This window comes from Scatophagus argus, chromosome 15 (genome assembly GCF_020382885.2).
Source record: "Scatophagus argus isolate fScaArg1 chromosome 15, fScaArg1.pri, whole genome shotgun sequence".
In the NCBI taxonomy this organism is placed as follows: domain Eukaryota; kingdom Metazoa; phylum Chordata; class Actinopteri; family Scatophagidae; genus Scatophagus; species Scatophagus argus.
The window spans coordinates 1,482,512-1,501,658 of NC_058507.1; the positions used below are offsets into that span (position 1 = coordinate 1,482,512).

General features: G+C 43.3%; 2 protein-coding genes across 10 annotated transcripts in view; both read left to right on the forward strand.

Annotated features, from left to right (window-relative positions):
• Window positions 1–2,462: 2,462 nt before the first annotated feature.
• On the forward strand, window positions 2,463–6,296 carry wdr89 (WD repeat domain 89). Of its 4 annotated transcripts, none has more exons than XM_046413764.1 (2): window positions 2,463–2,543; window positions 3,779–6,296. In XM_046413764.1, the coding sequence occupies exon 2, from the start codon at window positions 3,809–3,811 to the stop codon at window positions 4,943–4,945; it is 1,137 nt and encodes a 378-aa protein (XP_046269720.1). In that variant the 5' UTR covers window positions 2,463–2,543; window positions 3,779–3,808; the 3' UTR covers window positions 4,946–6,296. The 4 variants fall into 4 exon arrangements, with proteins under 4 accessions (XP_046269720.1, XP_046269718.1, XP_046269719.1 ...); XM_046413762.1 differs by lacking the exon at window positions 2,463–2,543 and adding an exon at window positions 3,041–3,252; XM_046413763.1 differs by lacking the exon at window positions 2,463–2,543 and adding an exon at window positions 3,041–3,227.
• Window positions 6,297–7,439: 1,143 nt separating this feature from the next.
• Window positions 7,440–19,147, forward strand: part of ppp2r5eb (protein phosphatase 2, regulatory subunit B', epsilon) — a 37,289-nt gene continuing 25,581 nt past the window's right edge. The window contains exons 1-2 of one of the 6 annotated variants that reach the window (XM_046413757.1): window positions 7,440–8,034; window positions 15,702–15,865. In XM_046413757.1, coding sequence (XP_046269713.1) covers window positions 8,006–8,034; window positions 15,702–15,865 — 193 coding nt within the window. In that variant the 5' untranslated portion in view covers window positions 7,440–8,005. Of the gene's footprint in view, window positions 8,035–11,317; window positions 11,490–15,701; window positions 15,866–19,147 lie in introns of those variants that run through there. The other 5 variants (XM_046413758.1, XM_046413759.1, XM_046413760.1 and 2 more) reach the window with 5 other exon arrangements.

The window sequence follows — 19,147 nt, forward strand, 5'->3', positions numbered from 1 at the left end:
TACATTTAAGAAAAACAGGAACTTTTTTAGTTTCATTATTTTGAGCTTGTTGACTCATGAACCTGTGGTTGTTGCTTTTGAGGTATTTTCTGTCTTCTTGAAATACTGGATCTCTTTTCTACAAAGACTTTTGATATAAAACTTTGACCAAATGTAAAGTGGTTGAACTGTGTAGCTCGTAGCTCAGTTAGCTGAAGTCTGCTTCACGCTTCCCTTCAGTGCCTTTCAGGAAGAAGAACGATTTAATTTTTCACGTGAAAATTCTGCTCCTGACTTTTGTTTTTATTCTTTTCTGTCTGTCGTGTCGTGTTGCCTTTTGCACTTTTGTCGCTGCGTTAATGTTTTCCTGCAGGGAGGCAAAATGGAAATAAAAGACTTCCTGATTGATAATTTGATGATTTCCTGCACAGTTTAGTAACTGAGTCAAACTTTAGTCAAAATCATTAACTAAATTCAAAAGAGTTTCATCTTTACCTTCGGTCATATTTTCATTGACTGACTGCGTAAATGAGTCACTGAGTTTTGTCTGTCGGTCCAAAACCAAACAAATGTCTGCGTGATTCATCTGTTGGGTCAAAGTGATCCACTTCAGGAAAATGAGGTGAAACACTCGGCGAAATGTTTCCGTGACGTTTCGCTGTTGGCGTTCTTTTGTCAAACTGGTGTCAGAGTCTTCAGTTGGACTCTTCTCGTTTCCTCGTTAAAACCGGCCGAGTTCAGTCGTGTCCTGATGTGACAGATGTGAACGTTGGAAAACCTTTGATGCAGTTCGACGGTATTTTGTGTGTCTGCAGATTTTATTGTTGGATTTGATCTTTGATTCAAATGAAGATCGTTTTCTGTCTGATTGTGTGAAATTAACTGAAATAAAGTTTATGATAAACTGTTTCTGCTGCTCTGTGCTCGTCTCCGTCAGGCCTGTAGAGATACACTTCACAGTGCACTAATTCTCATTTAGTTCCGGTCACCTTAAACAGGAAATTATCGCATCTGCACAGCCAGACTTCAGAAATCTCACCTGTTCTTAATTTGAAAACTTCACAAACATGAATAGGAAATAAACAGGCGTGGGAGTCGCGTTAGCAGCTGTGAGACAGCAGTGTTGTTAGCTAAATGCTAATGCTGGTAAATTAACCTGAACGTTCATGTGTCCCAGGTTTAAAGTCATGTTCAGCGGCTTAGCATGAGATTCAGTTCTCTAAACACATTAACACATGAAGGTGGAGGCATTCGGCTCTCCGCAACAGAATCAAACCTTTTCAGGTGTTATTTCACCTCAGTGGAGGGTGAGATGAGGGGTGTTCAGTTGGTTGCATTCTGCAGCCTCAACTCCAGGTGTCACTAAATCCTGCACGCTGGACCTTTAGGGCTTGATGGGAGAGCTAACGGACCTCGAAACCATCTGTGACCGAAGTGCAGCTGTGTCAGCATGAGCCGTCTGGAAGGAATCATGAAGCAGAGTTTAGAGTGACTTCAAAGTTTCAAAGCATTTTTTCATGAAGCTTTCGTGTTATTTTGTGTGCCCATGCAGACCTCCTCAGTTATTTACAGTCTTTGGTCGACGTTCTAAACGTCACCTTTGGGCTTTGGGTAGCCTCGTCTAACGTGACTGAGCACATGTGTGCAGCTCTTGTTGCTGATCATGTTTGAATAAGTCCACAGGGGCTTTTAATGACTTCTGTTCAGCGCTCTGGTTTCTGCCGCTGCAGAGCTGCTCTTCATCCACAGATGGTGATGTGGTGATGTGGTGTGTCACAGGACGACCACTTTTCCACTTCGCTCTGCCAAAGCTGCCCGGCCACAGCAGAGGAGACACTCTGCAGCTGCTGGCCTGAACATTAAAGACGTTTCGCTTTGTTTCTTCTTCTTCTGCCCAGTGGCAGGTCAACACACATGCATGCACACATGGCTGTGGGTAAACGTCACTGAATATTTTATTGGAAATGACTGAGTCACGCTAGCCGGACTGAAGACACCTGCTGCCACTGAGGCCATCGTGGATGGGACTCTTAAAAGAACATGTTTTGTTATATTCTCTGTCAACGTCTTTCTCGTCTCTTCGTAACATAAAGTGAACAGACTCCCATTTTCCTGAACAGTAACCTCATCGTGTTGTGTAAATCATGACTTCCCTTCCTCCTGAAGCTTGTTAAGTAAATATTAGAGGTGTCACAGTTACATATGAAGTGAATGTAAAGACAGGAGTGGGTGCAGACAGATAGGAATTCACCCTGGGCTGAAGTTTAAGACCTCATTATTATTATCAAATGAGTTCAGGCAGTTGAAAAGATTTCTGTTTGTTTCGTCCCATCTGGAGGATGTTCTCCTGCAGCAGCCAGAAGGGACTGAGGTTTTCAGTTAATTTATCCCTGTGTGACTTTGTGGGACTGAAAGGTACCACTTCAGATTTGAGTCAGCTGAAAATCTTCAATTCAAGCAGCTTCAAGGCCTCATTTTCCCAGAAAACTGCGAGCTGCTGCTGCCCCCTGCAGGACAGCTGAGGACCCACACTTGAACTAAAAGATCTCTGAACCTGTCACCAGGTGAGACTTCACTTTGTAACTTTGAAGTTTGGCCCCAGTGGCAGAATTAGAACAGAATTACAACTTATTTGCAAAATTTTTGTCATTCAAATGTCATTCATCAGTATTTTATATCAAAAAACCCTTTGTGGCGAAATAGGCAATTAGATTTTAAGCTGTCACAGTGAAAAAACAGATCAGCTCAGTGTGAAAATGACATGAACTACCCCTCTCTGTTAGAACCGTAACCTGGACTTAAATCTGCAGAGGAGCCACTGAAGAGTAAGTGCACCTCACCCCAAAGTACAGTAAAACAAAAGACAGAACAAAACACAGAGTGATATCTCACAAAAGCAAAGACCACCGACGATGATCTGTCTCTAGAAATCAAAATAAACCGAACAATGGTTTGTTAAACAGCAAGTCGCGGCATCCGGGATCTAAATGGCTGTTTTCGCACAAAGACGGAACCATTTGTTGAGAAGGGTTCCGACCCGGCTGTAGATACAGTGACACCGAGCAGCCCTCCATGCGTGTTTGGGAGGAAGGACAGTGACAGGACGCTAGTAGTTGTTTTCACGAGGTTTTTAATTAACGCTGACGTTGAAATGGTTCATCCTCTCGTCGGAGTGTTTTACTGACTTTGTTCAAAATGGCGTCAGACGTCTGCAAGTAGAGTGCGAAGTTTACGGCTGTTTTCCCTCCGTATGTGGGAGTTTCTAACAGATGGGTACGTAGAAAGTGACACTTTAATAGCGCCACCTAACCTACAGAAACGGTGACTGCTCCACACTGTGACCTGATTTCTGCTTGAATCACTATAAGGTAAAAAAGCAAACTCCAATTTCCCTATAAAATGATGTACTTTTTGTTTCCTTATTTAATGCCAAATATAAAAATAACAAGACTCATTAACTTGACAAACTGATTATGCTGTGCTTCATTCGGCATCGTTTTCATCCACCAAATTATACGTTATTGTTCTCAAATATCACATTACAATAAATGGAGGTGGGAGTGACGAGTTTAGTAGATAGCGGTACTTATTAAATCATCATTCATTGTTGTTCCTGACTGTATACTGAATTACAAAACATGAAACGTTGTGTCCTAATGCATCCGCACGGACAAGCAGCAAGGACTGCGTTAAAGTATCAGAATTGTGAATGAAGTCTCCCCATAGAGGAGAAGGCGACGTTTACGCTGAACTTTGAGTGTGTGTTTCTCACGTTGTGATGTTTTCTCCTCCTGTTCAGTGTGGTTGACTCGCGTCGCTCTGAGCTCCCATGGAGGGTTTAGAGGAGAGGCTCAAAGGTCTGACCATCGCGCGGCGGTCTCGCCCACAGGAGCCCACCTACCTGCTGGACGTCGCCCTGCAGCCCACTGGCCTGCTGGCCGTGACCTGCTCCAACTTCACCATCCACCTCCACAACAAGGACACTCTGAGCCTGGTGGGAGAGTGTCAGGGCCACAGCGGGCCACTTTCTGGTGTTGTTTTCTCCCACACCTCCCCTGACCTTCTCTACTCTGGTTCTGCTGACGGGACGGTCCGGGGGTGGGACGTCCGCCGCCCTGGGACAGAGGCAGCCCAGATGTTTAAAAGTGACCCGTCACACAGCTACTGTAGCTTGGACTTGAGCTGCAGCGACACACTCCTGTGTGCTGGCACCGAGCAGGTGAACGATGAAGACAGCTTCCTGGTTTTCTGGGACATTAGGAAACCCGGTGGTGACCTTCTCGGGGTCTACTCAGAGTCGCACAGTGATGATGTCACACAGGTACGCTTCCACCCTCGAGACAAAGACCGTCTGGCGACCGGCTCCACAGACGGCCTTGTAAATGTTTTTGACCTGAGCCGAGGGGCGGAGGAGGAGGCGCTGCTGGCCACCTGCAACAGCGACTCGTCTGCTGGCTCGGTCTGCTGGTCCGGAGCAGATTACACCCAGCTGCTGTGCCTCAGCCACGACGAGGGGCTGCACCTGTGGGATCTGAGTCAGCTGGACACAGACGAGCCTCTTACCATTTTCAGCACCTCTGATGCTCGCAGCCTGACTCCTCTGGCTGATGGCGGAGGCGTGGATTACCTGGTGGGGGGCAGGTGGCTGGAGGAGGCCCAGAAGCTGCTGGTGGTGGGAGGGAAGAACAGCGGGGACCTCCACCTGATGGAGTGTGATGACAAGGGGCTTCGCCTGCTGAGGAGCCTCGAAGGAGGCCACACGTCCACAGTGCGCTGCTTCTTATGGGACGCAGCGGAGGAGGCTCTGGTCACCGGGGGTGAGGACTCTCAGCTGTTGCTGTGGAAACCTGGAGGGGAGGAGCTCAGGACAGGGAAAAAGGAATCTATGAAGAGCGAATCAGCTTTGAGACTCAAATCCAGGCCGCATAAAAAACACGGCTACCAGAGAGAAAAGAAGGCAGCATAAAAGTGAAACTGAATCATCATACCAACTGACTGGTTTTTCAGACTCAGTCCTTTGAGTTTGTCATTCATCTCAGCTGAAGCATGTAAAACATACGAACGCGGATGTTTCAGACACCAGCGTGCTATCTAGAATCATTCACTGAGCCGGCGTTGTTTGTGAGCATGAGGTACATTCAGGCTAGAAAAGTGCTTAAAGATGTCATTATGCAGACTAAATACATTTGAGTGAGCTGTTTATTTTTTTCTTTCAATGCAAAGGAACCAGAAGAAATACTCCATGAAGACCAGTGAAAACAACCCCAAATATGAATGTTTAACTACGTGGAAAAAGATTTGTTTTCTCTTGGTAAAGTTTCCGGTGGCTCTCTGAAGTGGCAGTTTGATTGACGACCTTTGGTACATATCCTGCAAACTTTCCTTAGTACAAAGTACATGGATTTCTTCACTAAAAAAACAATATACTGCGAATCTTGTGGTTTTTTTTTTAGATTTTTACCTGTTTTGATATTTTTTGTTGTTGTAATATTTCTAGTTCAGAGCGGCTTTGACTCTTTGCATTGCATCACATCCTGACAGTTACCGGAGCCGCCCAGCACAGCAGCTTTCAAATGGCAAAGAGTAGAATAACATGATTTGGCAGTGTGAGTGTGGGTGTGACTCGAGAGAAGTCCTGCTGTGAGTGAACCAAAATCTCATTCACATTAGAGACATGAAAAGGTTCCCAGTAATTCATTTATGGTGACTCAGTGAGCTTTGTATGGGGTTTTCTTTACTGACACGCATCAGGATGAACTATAAGGCATATGCACAGGGTAATCGCACGGTTTGAATTTTTTAAATCTAGATGAACAGAAGAGCTCACTTTCCAGCAGATTCCCTCTGGAAAAGATGCACTTCTGTGATTTCTTTTTAAAGCTGACAAAGTATGAACCAAAGTGTCTTTTAATTAAACCTGAATGACTAGTGTGATAATACTGTAACTACACCTGGTGTGTGTGTGTGTGTGTGTATGTGTGTCCATGTTTTTTCAAGTATGCTACTTATGTGATGCATTTCTGTTCCAAACCAAATGGTAATTTGTCAGCCGTTTTCATCTTGCGACTTCCTTTTCCCTCCTCTCGTGGCAGGAGACCACACTGAGGTGTCGGGCTCACTCCAGACACCACATCGCATCACACCAGACATTATTTTATTAGCACACGTGTTTAATTTGTAAGATCCACTGAAAGCTAGCAGTTGACAACTAATGAGCTAAGGCTATAGCTAACTCACGACAGCCGTAACACCAACCTTAGCTAGTTATCTAAAATGCTTTTGTGTTTTTTAAATAAAGCTTGACAGTTTTGGTAAAAGGCTAGTGTGTCTCCATGTTAATAATATTTAGGTGTTGACATGAACATGATGTCAGCTGCCAGGCTCGATATAGCCAGGAAATGAAACAGCTACAATAGCATGCTGGGATTTATGAATATACTTTTGATAGGTTTTGTGATTTTCACACATTACCCAAGCACTGTGCTTAAGTACATTTGTGAGGTACATGTATGTTACTTGAATATTTTAGTTATATGCTACTTCATACTTTACTTCACAATGTTTTTAGAGAGAAATGTGTACTTTTTGGTACATTTAGGTGGCATCTATAAGTACTTTGCAGTGGGATATAATTTATGACACACTGCTGTACAGTCAGCAGTATGTAAAATGGACAAAATGAGTACCGCCACAGCCAGCAGTTATATTAAATGTTGATTACATGTTAATGCATCTGTAATAATTTTCCTAAAGCCAACAACCCATAGTGAATGTGTTGTACATTGCAGTATTTAATAGTAGAACATAATCATTACGTGTGTAGCACTCTTCTAATTTTCTTCTACAAAACTGGGTGATAAAAACTGTTTTTAGAAAATGAACAATCACCAAAACATCTTAACAGAGAAAATGTCCCCAGTAAATCAGGGGAATTCGTTCTCCACCCGTCCAGCTAAATGCACGCCCATGGAGTTGCAGTAGCATAGCATAGCATTAGCTTTGTTCATAGTAGACCTATATATCATAGTTATATAACCCTCTTCCCTCTAACGTATCTAATCTCGATGTTTGAATGGAAATACACTCTCCCTTTACACAGCGCTCCCTCGGCGCTGAAGCGGGCTGGACTACCAACAAACTCCAGAGTAAAGCTGGGTCACATCGACCGTCAGAGTGCGGGTAAAAAAACAGTGTGGAGGCGAAGGGCTGGGCCTCGGACAGGTTTAGCCTCATTCCAGCACGCTGTGTGGCCGACACTCCGCACACACACGAACGGCAGTTTGCTTTCTGCCCCGATCTCTCTTTCCTTGTCCCTTCCCTTCCACCTAACCGACGGATTCAGAGCCTCGTTTCCCTCTGCCTTGATTGACATCGCCTGCTGTCCAATCAGCACGCCTGACATTGCCCCCGGCGGCCAATCACCGTTGTACGTCGATTTTAACCCGTCAAGCACGTTACGGTGCGCTTCTGTTATGTGTGCCATGGTCTCAACCCAGCAGTGTTGACAATAGGGTGAAAAGAAACATCCCCGAATCATAAACGAGCTAAGGAAAATACCACAATCCAGGGGTTTGGGGAAGACAAGCAATTGAATCAGTAATAGGAATGTAATTGCGTTAACATAATCGTTTTATATAGTCGTATTTTGTTATTAATGGGAGTTTGAGGATTATTCCGTTGGAAGGAAAAAGGTACTCGTGGGTTTGGCTGTTTCAGGCCAAATTTTCCTGCTGTTCCGCCGCTGCTTTGGAAAGGCTGTTTGCACCGAGCTGGAGGTAGCATAACAGTTAGCCCGATAGATTTCCAAACATAGGATAACTCCTCGCCGCCGTCTCCGTTGCGAACCGCAAAGGATCAAGGTAAAGTACTACAATTGGAGGGCAACAGCCAGTCGGTCGGCTGCAGCTTGTCGGGCTCGGGTCGGGACTCGGGACGGTGTGTGTTTCCCAACCCAGACGGTCTGTCAGTCTTTGAGCGCTAGCTAACGGTAGCAGCATTAGCACTGCCCCCTGTATTTACATCTGGGATGATGGGTGATCGCCCAAGTCCGCCCAGGTAACGTTATTTTATTAGCACACATGTAAATTTAGGTTTGATATATTCAATGTTTTTATATCAGCTTATTGTGTTCCATTTGCAAAATGCAATGAAAGCTAGCAGGTGACTGCTAATAAGCTAAGGCTACATGTTCAACTTGAGCTAACCCGCGATAGCCGTAGCACTAACGTTAGCTAGCTACCCAAAATGCCGTTTTTTGTAGTAAAGCTTTACAGCTTTGCTAAAAAGCTGCATTGTCTTCATTTTAATGATATTTAAGTGTTTATGTACATTGGGGGGGGACAACTAGCTAACGCTATATGCGTTAAATTCATAGCTTTGTAGCGTTAAATCGGGAAGCTATCGTTGCTAGTTAGCTAACGTTAGTGAGGTTATCGCGCTGTCAAGTTTTGAATATTATGCTGCTTGCTGCTGCCAGGCCCAACATGGCCAAGCTAACACCAGCTCTCCCAAACGGCTGGATTTTTTGACCTTATGCAGCTGGTGGCCTACTTTGCTGTTCTTGCTGATAACCGGAAATAAGTTACATTAAATTACATTGTAAATAGACATAATCTTTATTGTGTTATTTGGCTTAGGTGTTGGCTTAGTGACTACTTTCCAGGCAAAGCAACAGGAAAGCATTCAGTCGTGGGCAGGTTTGCTTGAAAGTAAATACTGATGTTTAATCCCCATGGGTTGAAAAAGCCATCTGAATCTGGTCTGAGACAAGTTTATCTTTCCTGTCAAGTGAAGCCAACTGTTAAATGTGTGGCGATAATCCAATATGAACTTTGGCTAGCTTTGCACTAAGATTCTGTGTCTCACAAAGTCCTAATTTGAAATATGCCAGCAGTCTGTCATTTATTCTTGTACAGGCCAGCATTGCTTATCTTGTATAGTGTAAATGCCTGCAGTCAGAGAGAGATCATCACTGCTAATGACACTGTAGTGACATGGATGATGATTGGTAATAGCACAGTGGTGACTGAGAGAATCGGAAAGATAATGGGCGATGGAGTGCACTGGACTGATTGTGTTTTAAAAACTTTTATCTCTGCTTGTCAGTGTGTGAATGACAGCAGCATGCCAGAGGACAGGTGTGGCATGTGTGGGTTTGTGTAGGCATTTTCCTAGCTTTGGTACTATCACACAGGTTCTTTGTCATGGTGTTTGAATGTCACACCATATTGAGGGCAGATCCTGACGTGAGATAGCTGAACATCCAAAGTCTCCTGTGTTTATGATGACTCGGGTTAAGTACATGCCTCTTTCTTATCAGCTGTGTGTGTGTGTGTGTGTGTTTGAAAGTTGCTGAGTTCATTTGTTCTTGACTGTGTGAGCAGCGTAATTAGACTATGAATGTATTACACCAATTAGATGTGCTGTCAGATTGCAGCATGCAGTCAGTAGTGGCACCATGAGGCTTAATGAAGAAGGAAGCATAGAAGGATTTGAAATAGTGCATGTGAGATTCATGCTGATATAATTAGTGCTGGGATCAATTATCAATTTATCAGTAATGCCTAACAAATTGATGTGCAATAACCTGACCTTTTTATTTTGCATACATGCTGAGTCGCCTATCAATTGTGGCTCCTGGAGTTAAAGGAGTTTTGGATTTAACTTAATATATTGCTTTTACTTCTAGAGCTCCAACCTTTAATCAGTTAGATTTCAGTTATAAAAAAAAATGGCAAACTTCTCTTATTCCAGATTCTTAAATGTGAATATTTTCAGGTGTCTTCACTCTTTGTTTTGTCTACAACACAAAGATATTCAGTTTACCGTCAACTGTGATTTTCCACTGAACTGAATGCCGTCTTTCTGACATATTATAGACTAAACTGCAGAAAATAACTGGCAGATAAATGAATAGTTTTTGCATGTGGAGTTTGCATGTTCTCCCTGTACCTGTGTGGGTTTTCTCCGGGTCCTCCGGCTTCCTCCCACAATCCCAAAAACATACACATCAGGTTAATTGGCTACTTTCTTTCCCCCGAGGTGTGAGTGTGAGAGTGTGTGGTTGTCTGTCTTTGTGTGTCAGCCCTGCGACTGACTGGCGACCAGTCCAGGATGATAAACAGTATAGACATTGGATGGATGAATAGATTTTTGCCACCTTAGTTGCAAACTTAACTTTTTGTTTCATTTCTTATCATGAATGATGCTGTGTCAACGGTAACCACAGGAAGTGAATACAGATGTTAAATTGTAGAGTGTGCAGCTTATAATTAAAGCAATACTAATAACCATAGCTGAATCTGTTATTAATAAATTAACATAAAAAGAATGGCAACAAAATATCTGTTAATATTTTTTGTAATATTTTCAGTTAAAAGTGGAAGAAATGTACTGGTATCAGCAGGCCAGAATTAATATTTACAGTTTTTCTTAGTCTTTTACAAGCTGAGAAGCTTAAAAACTTTGTGAAGTGGACTGAATATTCTGCACCTATAGGACGTTTACAAACTCTGGATTTGTAGAACTTGTCTCGGATAGGGACCAACAGTTGGGCAGCCTCCAATGGTTAACTTTGCAACCGGGGAAATTATCTCCAAAATAAAAATCACACCCGGGATGATGGCTGATTAATTGAGCATCACCTTTTTCCTGCTGCATGCTGTTGATACATCAGCCATTGAGAATAGGTCTACCTATATTTTGGACTATTGTATGGACAAAACGCAGCAGAGTTTAAAGTCAGGGTGCCTTCTTCTGCTCGGTTGGTCATTTGGTTGGTTGTTATGCTCTTGTCTGACCAAATTCTCAATCGACAGTTGCTCCTGTTACTTAAACAAGGAGAAGTGCTTTTTAGTCTTGCGTCTTCGTTGCCTGTCAGTCGGAGTAGATATTAGTGTTGATACGTCATGAGGGTGCCTTTGTCCATTGTGTAGCCAATGATGTGACTCTATTAATACATATAAAACATGTTTTAACAACAAAAGCTTTTAACAAGAGTACCAAATATAAGTTTGAATTTACATGTAAGTCCACAGGCGAGGTCCCTGAGCTTTCTTCCTGCCAGCTTCCTTTTTATCTCCTCTGTGAGTGTCTGTATTCCTGAGCATGTTTGCATTTTGTTCCCCTACTTCAGCTCCTTTCGCTCTGCCTTGCCATTGCCTATTTGTTGACTTCCTGTGGAACAGCAGCTCCCTCCCTCATCTTCCTCCCTTTCTGCTGCTCTCCCTGTTGTTCGCCGTGCCCCCTCCTCTCTCCTTCCTCCGTGTTCTTTAATCCCACCCTCCCTGAGCCTGTTCGGATGTCATCTGGTCTCTTATGTAAGAGGCATGGGAGGAGACTGGCTTTGGTGCTCGGGTGCCATACGCCTGACCAGGCGCTGTAGTCTTGCTCTCCCTCGTGTGTTGTGGTGGCACTGGAGTGCTTTCGCTGTTAGCGGGCTGGTTACAGAGAGCAGTAGACAGTGAGGGACTGATGGTTGTACATGGGGATTCCAGTGCCCCTTTGCACAGGTAAGTTTGGACATTTTTAGGACCATTGTGAGGGAGAATGATTGTAGTTTTTCCACTGGTGGCATTCAGCAGGTCGTGAAAGCATAAAAGCATTGACAGCTCTTTGAATATTCATTGTTGCCATTGGTGATGAATCAGAGAGAAACTGAGAGTCGCTAAATTTTTCCTCACTGCTGATGGAGGTGCAGGACTTCACAGACGCTCCCTAAAATGCAGCAGTCTGTTTGATCAGAACTGAATGAAGCTGCCTGGTCCCAGCAGAGATTGCAAGTTGTATTAGCATTCACCATGGAATCTGTTATTATCGCATTATTAAAATAGTTCCGGATTAATTTCTTGTCCATCAACTAATCAGATAACTAATTGTTTCAGTTAAATGTCACACCTTCTATTCTCAGATTTTTAGCAGCGAAAAAGAAACATGTAAAAAATGACTGAGTGAAACTTTTTGGGCTATAACGGCTGTCCTCACTGTCATCACAGCTCCTGGAATCTACAGAAATAAAAGCAGATAATCGCAATGGTGTCTGAGGGTTCGTACGTCAGAGCCGTTCCGCTGTAAGCCATTAGCCAGTGATAATCTCAGAGGGAAGGTGAGGCCCTGGCCTGCTCTGTGTGGTCTCTGCGAGGCTCAGCAGATACACACACACACACACACACACACACACACACACAGAGCAGGTGTTGAGGTGTCAATTTGCAGTTTTTTTATTTTTATTTGTTTTGTTTTGGGGTTTTTTTTCCCACTGAGGCTCACCATAAGTTGAGATGTTCACTTTGTATGATATTTGAAGAGTCTCGTGCCAAAGTTTGAGAGGCAAAACTGTCAACTAGGACAGGAAATTAAAGGAACATTTCACCCAAAAAAAAAAAAAAAAGAAAATTCAGCTATAATCTATTCTCCCCACGCTGATGGAATTCAGATGAAAGTCTCTTAGTCCACAAATATTAAGAAACTTCCATCAGCAAGGGAATGAGTAGGTAACTACTGAGTTTTCATGTGAAAGTGAAAGTGAAAGTGACATATTTTGTCATTGGAGGGAACTCACTCCAATGAAATTCGTGCTCTGCATTTAACCTACCCAAGTGACGTGCACACACACACAGCAAACCCGGGGCAGTGGGCGACCGCGTGCAGCGCCCGGGGAGCAGTGGGGGTTAGGTACCTTGCTCAAGGGTACCTCAGCCATGGACACCGGTACGGGGAATCGAACCGGTGTTACGGGTCCGACACCCTAACCGCTGATCCACGACTGACATGTTTGGGTGAACTGTTCCTTTAACTGATCACACACTGCACTGTCTTTGTTAGGCTTTGTATTCAGCTTTATTTATCCAGTTTTATTTTTACCAACCAACACCGACTGTGGAACACTGCCGGACTTTCAGATTAATGGCGAGTTAACTGGCAGACTGGCTGGTGGAGGAGTTAAATCAGCCACTGAGGACAGATCAGCTGGAGGTATTTTCTCACCCTGGTGACAAAACTGATGGCCAACAGAAGGCCTTCATACAGATGGATCATTAACAGTTGTGTGGTTGTGAAAGAGAAGACAATGAGCAGTGTTGACAGATGACTCTCCTTGACATTTAATTGGTTTTGTCATGTGTGAATCTGTCTGTAGTTTCTAGTAGCAGATTAAACTCAGTACCTCCTGTACATCTTGAGCTCCTCTTGAATGTCTTAAATTCAATTTTTCCGACCAGTTTAGGACTTCAGCCATTGATTATTGTCATTAACAATCTGTCGGTGAAGAAGTAGATCAGAAAATAGTGCACAATATCCAACACAAGTTACTGAAACAGAATAAAACGCAAATCATCACCTTTGAGAAACTGAATCAGAGTACTTTATTGATCCCTGCAGGAAATTGGGCTAATGTCAGCATTTTTGTGCTTGATCGCTCATTGAGCACCAGAATGTGGACATTTTTTGTTTACTGCACCTTGTAAATTGTTAATTTATTTTACCTCTATATTTTTTTGTTACTGTTTTTGCACACTTTTTGCTTTTTACACTCTTTTTCTGTTCTTGTGAGCTGCCACAACAAGTGAATTTCCCCACTGCAGGATCAATAAAATTCATCTATTCTTATTCAGTTTTCTGTCAGTGGACTCATCAGTGAAATGACTAATTGTTTCTTTTTTGGACATATTGCGATCACACAACCAGGGTTTCTGCAGTGTTTTGTAGTACCTCAGCCTGCCTCGACAGACGTGTACTCCGTTCAGTGCCAGGGTTTATCAGGCTCATTACGACTTTTAATAACCATATTTATAACAAGAAGAGATGCATCACAGTAACTAATCAGCGGGATCTTCAGCAGTGTCTGGAAATGAGAATTATTGTCATAAATCAGGAAAGTAGATGCTTTGGCTAACCAATTTACTGAAGGAAACCCTGAGAAGGATTTTAGGTCCCCAGCTTGCATGGTTTGTAAAGGGATGTAAATGTACACAAAAATAAAGAAAATGACTATTTAACCTGTTTAGGAGCTCTGCTTATTAATCACAGTTGTCAGTCTTGATTATTACCTCTCTCCACTTCCACTCACATGCATCAGCACCCCAACGGTCTCTAACCACAGATGGAAGCCATTCTGTCATTAATCACTTTTAAAACTGCAGTGTACTGGAAATGATGATGGACGATCAGCTGTGCAGCTTTCACTGTCAGCTAGTGGCATCCATATCCTCAGGCAGCGGGATGTGTGTGCGTGCGTGTGCGTGTGCTGAAGGCTGAGTGTGTCCTGGTGCCTCTCCTCTGTCCACTGTCATGTTCGAGGCCTGGTGGACAAACTGTATGACCGCCTGTGTGACTTTGACAGAGCATTAGAGATTCAGACAGGACACGTACGGCCTGCAGCGTCTCATTCACGTCTTGTTATGTAACCGTTTTTTTTTTTTTTACTGGAGTTCTAATTCATTTCTTAAAGTCATCCAGCAGAGCGATTGTGGACCAGATGACCCCACTGTCTTCACTTATGCCTGTGTGTTGCTTATGTGGACGTAGGGTTTGGTATTGATTGAAAAACTGTACAAACACAAATAGTAGTGAGACTGGTTCCTCTACTGCCTTTGCAAGTACACAAATTGACTTTGGACCATCACTTTCTAGCCTCTATGAGCCTTAAAGTCCAGTGTTAACATGGTAAAAGTGTTATGTTAACAGACCAAATGTGTAATAAAAATCTTTTGATTTTGTTTGTTGAGTGTCATGAGGATCTTAGCAGTAGACTTTGTGTCCCATCTACGGGTCCTCTGACAGCTCAAAGGATATCTTCACTTTGATTTTTGTTCACTGTCGTGTTTCCGAAAAGCAGTCCAGCAGTAGTTTGCGGTGAAAAGTGTGACTTGTGCTGCAGCTTGTTTTTGTTGACACTGCCTGAGCAACCACTTTGTTAAAAGTTTTTTTTAGACGTAATCAGCCGCAAACACACAGCAGCGGACATTTCCTCAGCTTCCTCCCACTGTGGCGGCATCTTGCAGCCACAGAACCAGCTTCATTGTTGTAGGTAGACAGTGGTGTTTTTGGTGTGTGTGTGTGTGTGTGTGTGAGAGAGAGAGAGAGTGTGATGGTTCGTTGGCAGTTAGGAAGGTGGTGTGTCTGTGTGCTGTAACCAGGCCTCAGAGCTGAGGCCTGAATCATCTCCCATGCTGGGAAAATGAGGCTGTCTGCTTTGGCTGCACAGCACAGCTTTGATGGACAGCTAAAAAAGTCTGTGGGGATGTTGTTTGATTTATTTATTTATTTATGCACATCACCAAGAAAAACTTATGGCTGTGTGAAAGATATAAGATATAAAACTTTATACCAAATTTAATAGGGTGTTAAAAAATTAATTGAATATTCTTACAGTTCATTGGCCAGTTTCTAGATTTTCTTTATTCATGAAGTCTTATTTAGGGCTGCATGCATTTTGGGGGTCATACAGAGTCTTAATCGACAAGTGATGAAACATGAAGGCGCTTTGATATTGGAGTTTGTTTTAATAGGAGTCAAGCTCACCTGATGTATAGGCATTTGATATTATCTCCAGTTATCAATCATATCATAAAACTGGCCTTCAAAAATCCACATCAACTTAAGGCCAGTTTAACTGTAAATATTCTGTGGTTACTGTTTGTGCCCCCAGTGGACTGAGAGCTCCCTAAACGCATGTCTAATGTGATTGTGTTAACCACCACCCCCTCCCCGTGTGTTTCTCCCAGCAGGGCTATGTCCTCGGCAGCCACCACATCTCCATCTGTGGACAAAGTGGACGGATTTTCACGGAAGTCTGTCAGGAAGGCCAAGCAGAAGCGGTCACAGAGTTCGTCCCAGTTCCGCTCTCAGGGCAAACCCATAGAGCTCACGCCCTTGCCACTGCTCAAGGGTAAGAGAGAGAGAGAGAGAGAGAGTGTGTGTGTGTGTGTGTGTGTGTGTGAGAGAGAGAGGTTGCCGGGGTGGGTGATTGTGTGACGGTTTGAGGGATCTGAGTCTGAGTGATAACTTGTTGATTGAGTAGGTGCTGAAATCCACTTGTGGCTTTGTTTTTGCAGAAGTAATGAGTTTGTTATGAGCAGATCACAGATAAGAAGGTTGTTTCACATATGATCTGCTACATTCCATTCAGTTGTAGTGATACCACTGCCTCACTTGACTGAAAAGTTAAAGTCTGTGTAAATTTTTACAGATTCAGTAAACAGACAGTTTTCTCCTTTTCCTCCGGTGAATCAGACATCCAATGAGATCAGAGAGCATTTCAAATCTAAGATGACAGCCCTGTTGTCGGATGACCTGTTTGCTCTAGCAAGTTAAAAGCGAGCTGTTGAGAGGAATGCAAATCATGGATGGCAGAATGCAGAGAGAGAGAAAAAATGGAGGAAGTCAGACAAATGTTTTGTTTCTCTGGTCTGGTTTATGGCTGCGATGGTCTATCAGTTGGACAGGCCGATCACAACTGTTTATCTGATAGTGACAGTGAGGTTAGCTAGCAGGATGGCTAAGGAAGAAGAGTGGCGCTCTCGTGGACACTTGAGACTGGCCAATTGTGATAATCTTCTGTGTTTGCCTTGTGGTGCCAAGATTCTGCAGTGAATGTGCAACATTAGCTCCATCTCTAGCACAGTTTGTCTGTTAACATGTAGACTGTGTGTGTTTGTCTGCTCTGTTGTGTCTCCTGAGCTCGTCCCTGTCCAGAGATGCCTTCATGTGAAACCAGTGCTGCTCGTTCCAGAGTCTGGGTCTGTCTGAGTGATGTTGTCGTTGTTTCCCGCGCCTCTGTGTGTGTGTGTGTGTGTGTGTGTGTGTGTGTGTGTATGTGTGTGCGCGTGCTTACATACGTGTGTGCATGCGTGGTAGCTACATGCCTTGACAGGTAGATCATTACAGTGATCACACAGGGCAGGTCAGTCCTGCCGTCTGTCATTGACAGAGAAAAAGATGTCTTCATTCTTCTGAATACAAAGCCTAATGGAGCTGGTGCAGATTGTGAACTGATGGAGGAACAGTTTACCCAAATTTAAAATTCAGTCATGCTCTACTCAACCCCAGGCTGATGGAAAGTTGGGTGAAGCTTGGGGACCTCAGACCTGGACCAGATTTTGTGGGGTGGGGACGTTGTGTGTTTTCAGAAATCTTTTTGAAGCTGTGTAGAAGGATTTTACATTCTGAGCTTAAGACTTATAATGCCAGGAATATCACACATGCAGTTAAGTGTAGTAATGGACGATGAGACACTCAAGTTTCATTCATGTAAATGCAGCAGTGGTGACAGCAGGAATGTTGTCATGCAGAAACCAGACAGATTCTCCACCAGTTAAGAGGCTGATGGACTTCCTGGTTTCTTCTCAGACTGTTGCTCCACCCTGTGGACTCATAGTGGGTGGAGCTTACATTCAGGACAGGAATGGGAGCCCTGACCACTCCCTGCGTCTGTCTGTCTGTCTGTCTGTGTGTGTGTGTGTGTGTGTGTGTGTGTGTGTGTGAGTCTGACATGCTTCACTTACGCTTGTTATTCTTGTGTAAACTCCTTTATGCTACCAGCATACAGCAGCACACCTGACCTCCACCCTCATACACAGACTCCATGTTGATTCCATGAACTGCAGACATCATTATAGTAAAAGTACACAGTACTGTTTGATGAGGAATTAAATACCCAAATAAAACCAGGCTTGTTTGAATAGTTTCAAAGGCAGAGCTGAGAGCTGGCTCTCAGAACACAGAATGTCTAGTTTCCCTTTTCTTGACATCAACCTGAACAACTACTCATGAATTATCATAAATTAAAGTATGCTGAATACCATGACCACAATTCTTTTTTCATTCAATATATTTATATTTCTCTCTGTGTAGTGTTTTTGAAAGTTGACGCAATAAAAAGTGTAATTTTTAAAAAGATCCACACCAGTACCCCTTCATGACTTTGTGGCCCAGCTGCTTGGCGAGCTTTGTGCAGGATGTGAAATTTCCCTCATTTGTTCACACATCACAGTTTCTCCAAATTCAAAACAAAGACCCACTTTAATCTAGAAATCATTTTCACTGTCTGACTCAGGAGAAGAATTTTCCTTTCACACATCATTCAGTCGGCCATTCAGATGTGTTCAGTCTGAATTCAGAAGTCACAGTTTTACAGGCTGTTCTTTGTACTTTCACTCTGTTCTGTTGCTGCTTTCTCAGTGAATTAGACAACTGATGTGAGCGCAGAAAGGAAGAAAGTGGTGAGCCGTGAACAGATAAATTGAGACAAAGACATTTAAGGTAGTGTGTGGTAGCATTTTAGATTTGTCACAATGGAAGGAAAAATTAGAAATAATCTAATAAATCTGAATCTGAAGTCACCTGTTAGTGTCCTGATAATCAGACTGAACTTACTCTTCATCTTAAATGAGTGAACAAATAAGTTCAACAAAGTGAAAGGTGATTCAGGTGTGTGAACCAGGCTTGAGCTGTGATTCAAGTGATTTCCTATTTCCTCCTTCTTTCAATAAGTGACAGACGTAGTGCACTTTCAGTTCTTAAGTACTGTTATTTTGTTGGGATTTTAATGGAAATTGTGCTAATTGCAGCAGTATTAGAACCCGATCGATATAGGATATTTGGAACCGATACTAACAATAGGGAGTGTGAATATATAATCAAATATCTAGAGTTTGCGTGAGAGCAAAGAGTGAAGCTCTTCTCTTCTGTCAGGACATCCACTCCTACAAGTTAAAACAGATGTGGTTACTGCAGTGTTATTTCTGATGTCGGTTACAGTTTAGTTGTGCAGTGATTTTTCCAGCAAAGCGAAGTAAAACAGTCAGGATGTACCGTCCTTTCAGCTCTCATCAGGGCTTATTTTAGTCTTTTGTTGCTGTATTTATGTGCTACTGAGGCGGCACATGGCGGGTCTCTCTCGACACCTCGCTGCTTCAGTTTCACATGTTCACGTCACATTCGCACGGCTCCAGACATTTCTCACCTGCCCAGTACAATGACAGTCCGCTTATACCCCGCACAGTCGCTCCAGGAGGCGGTTTACTTACAACAGAGTCAGGCTGTTCTGAATTAGAAACATAGTGGGACACGTCACACATGACAGATTTCATTTTTCCCCGTCTGCTGCTCCTGTACTGTATTCTGCAGAGACGTACTGTACATTATGAAGCAAACCACAGTGCAACAATGG

Excerpts from the sequence above, each read along its gene's own strand:
- wdr89 (XM_046413764.1), top strand. The coding sequence starts at position 3,809 with ATGGAGGGTTTAGAGGAGAGGCTCAAAGGTCTGACCATCGCGCGGCGG.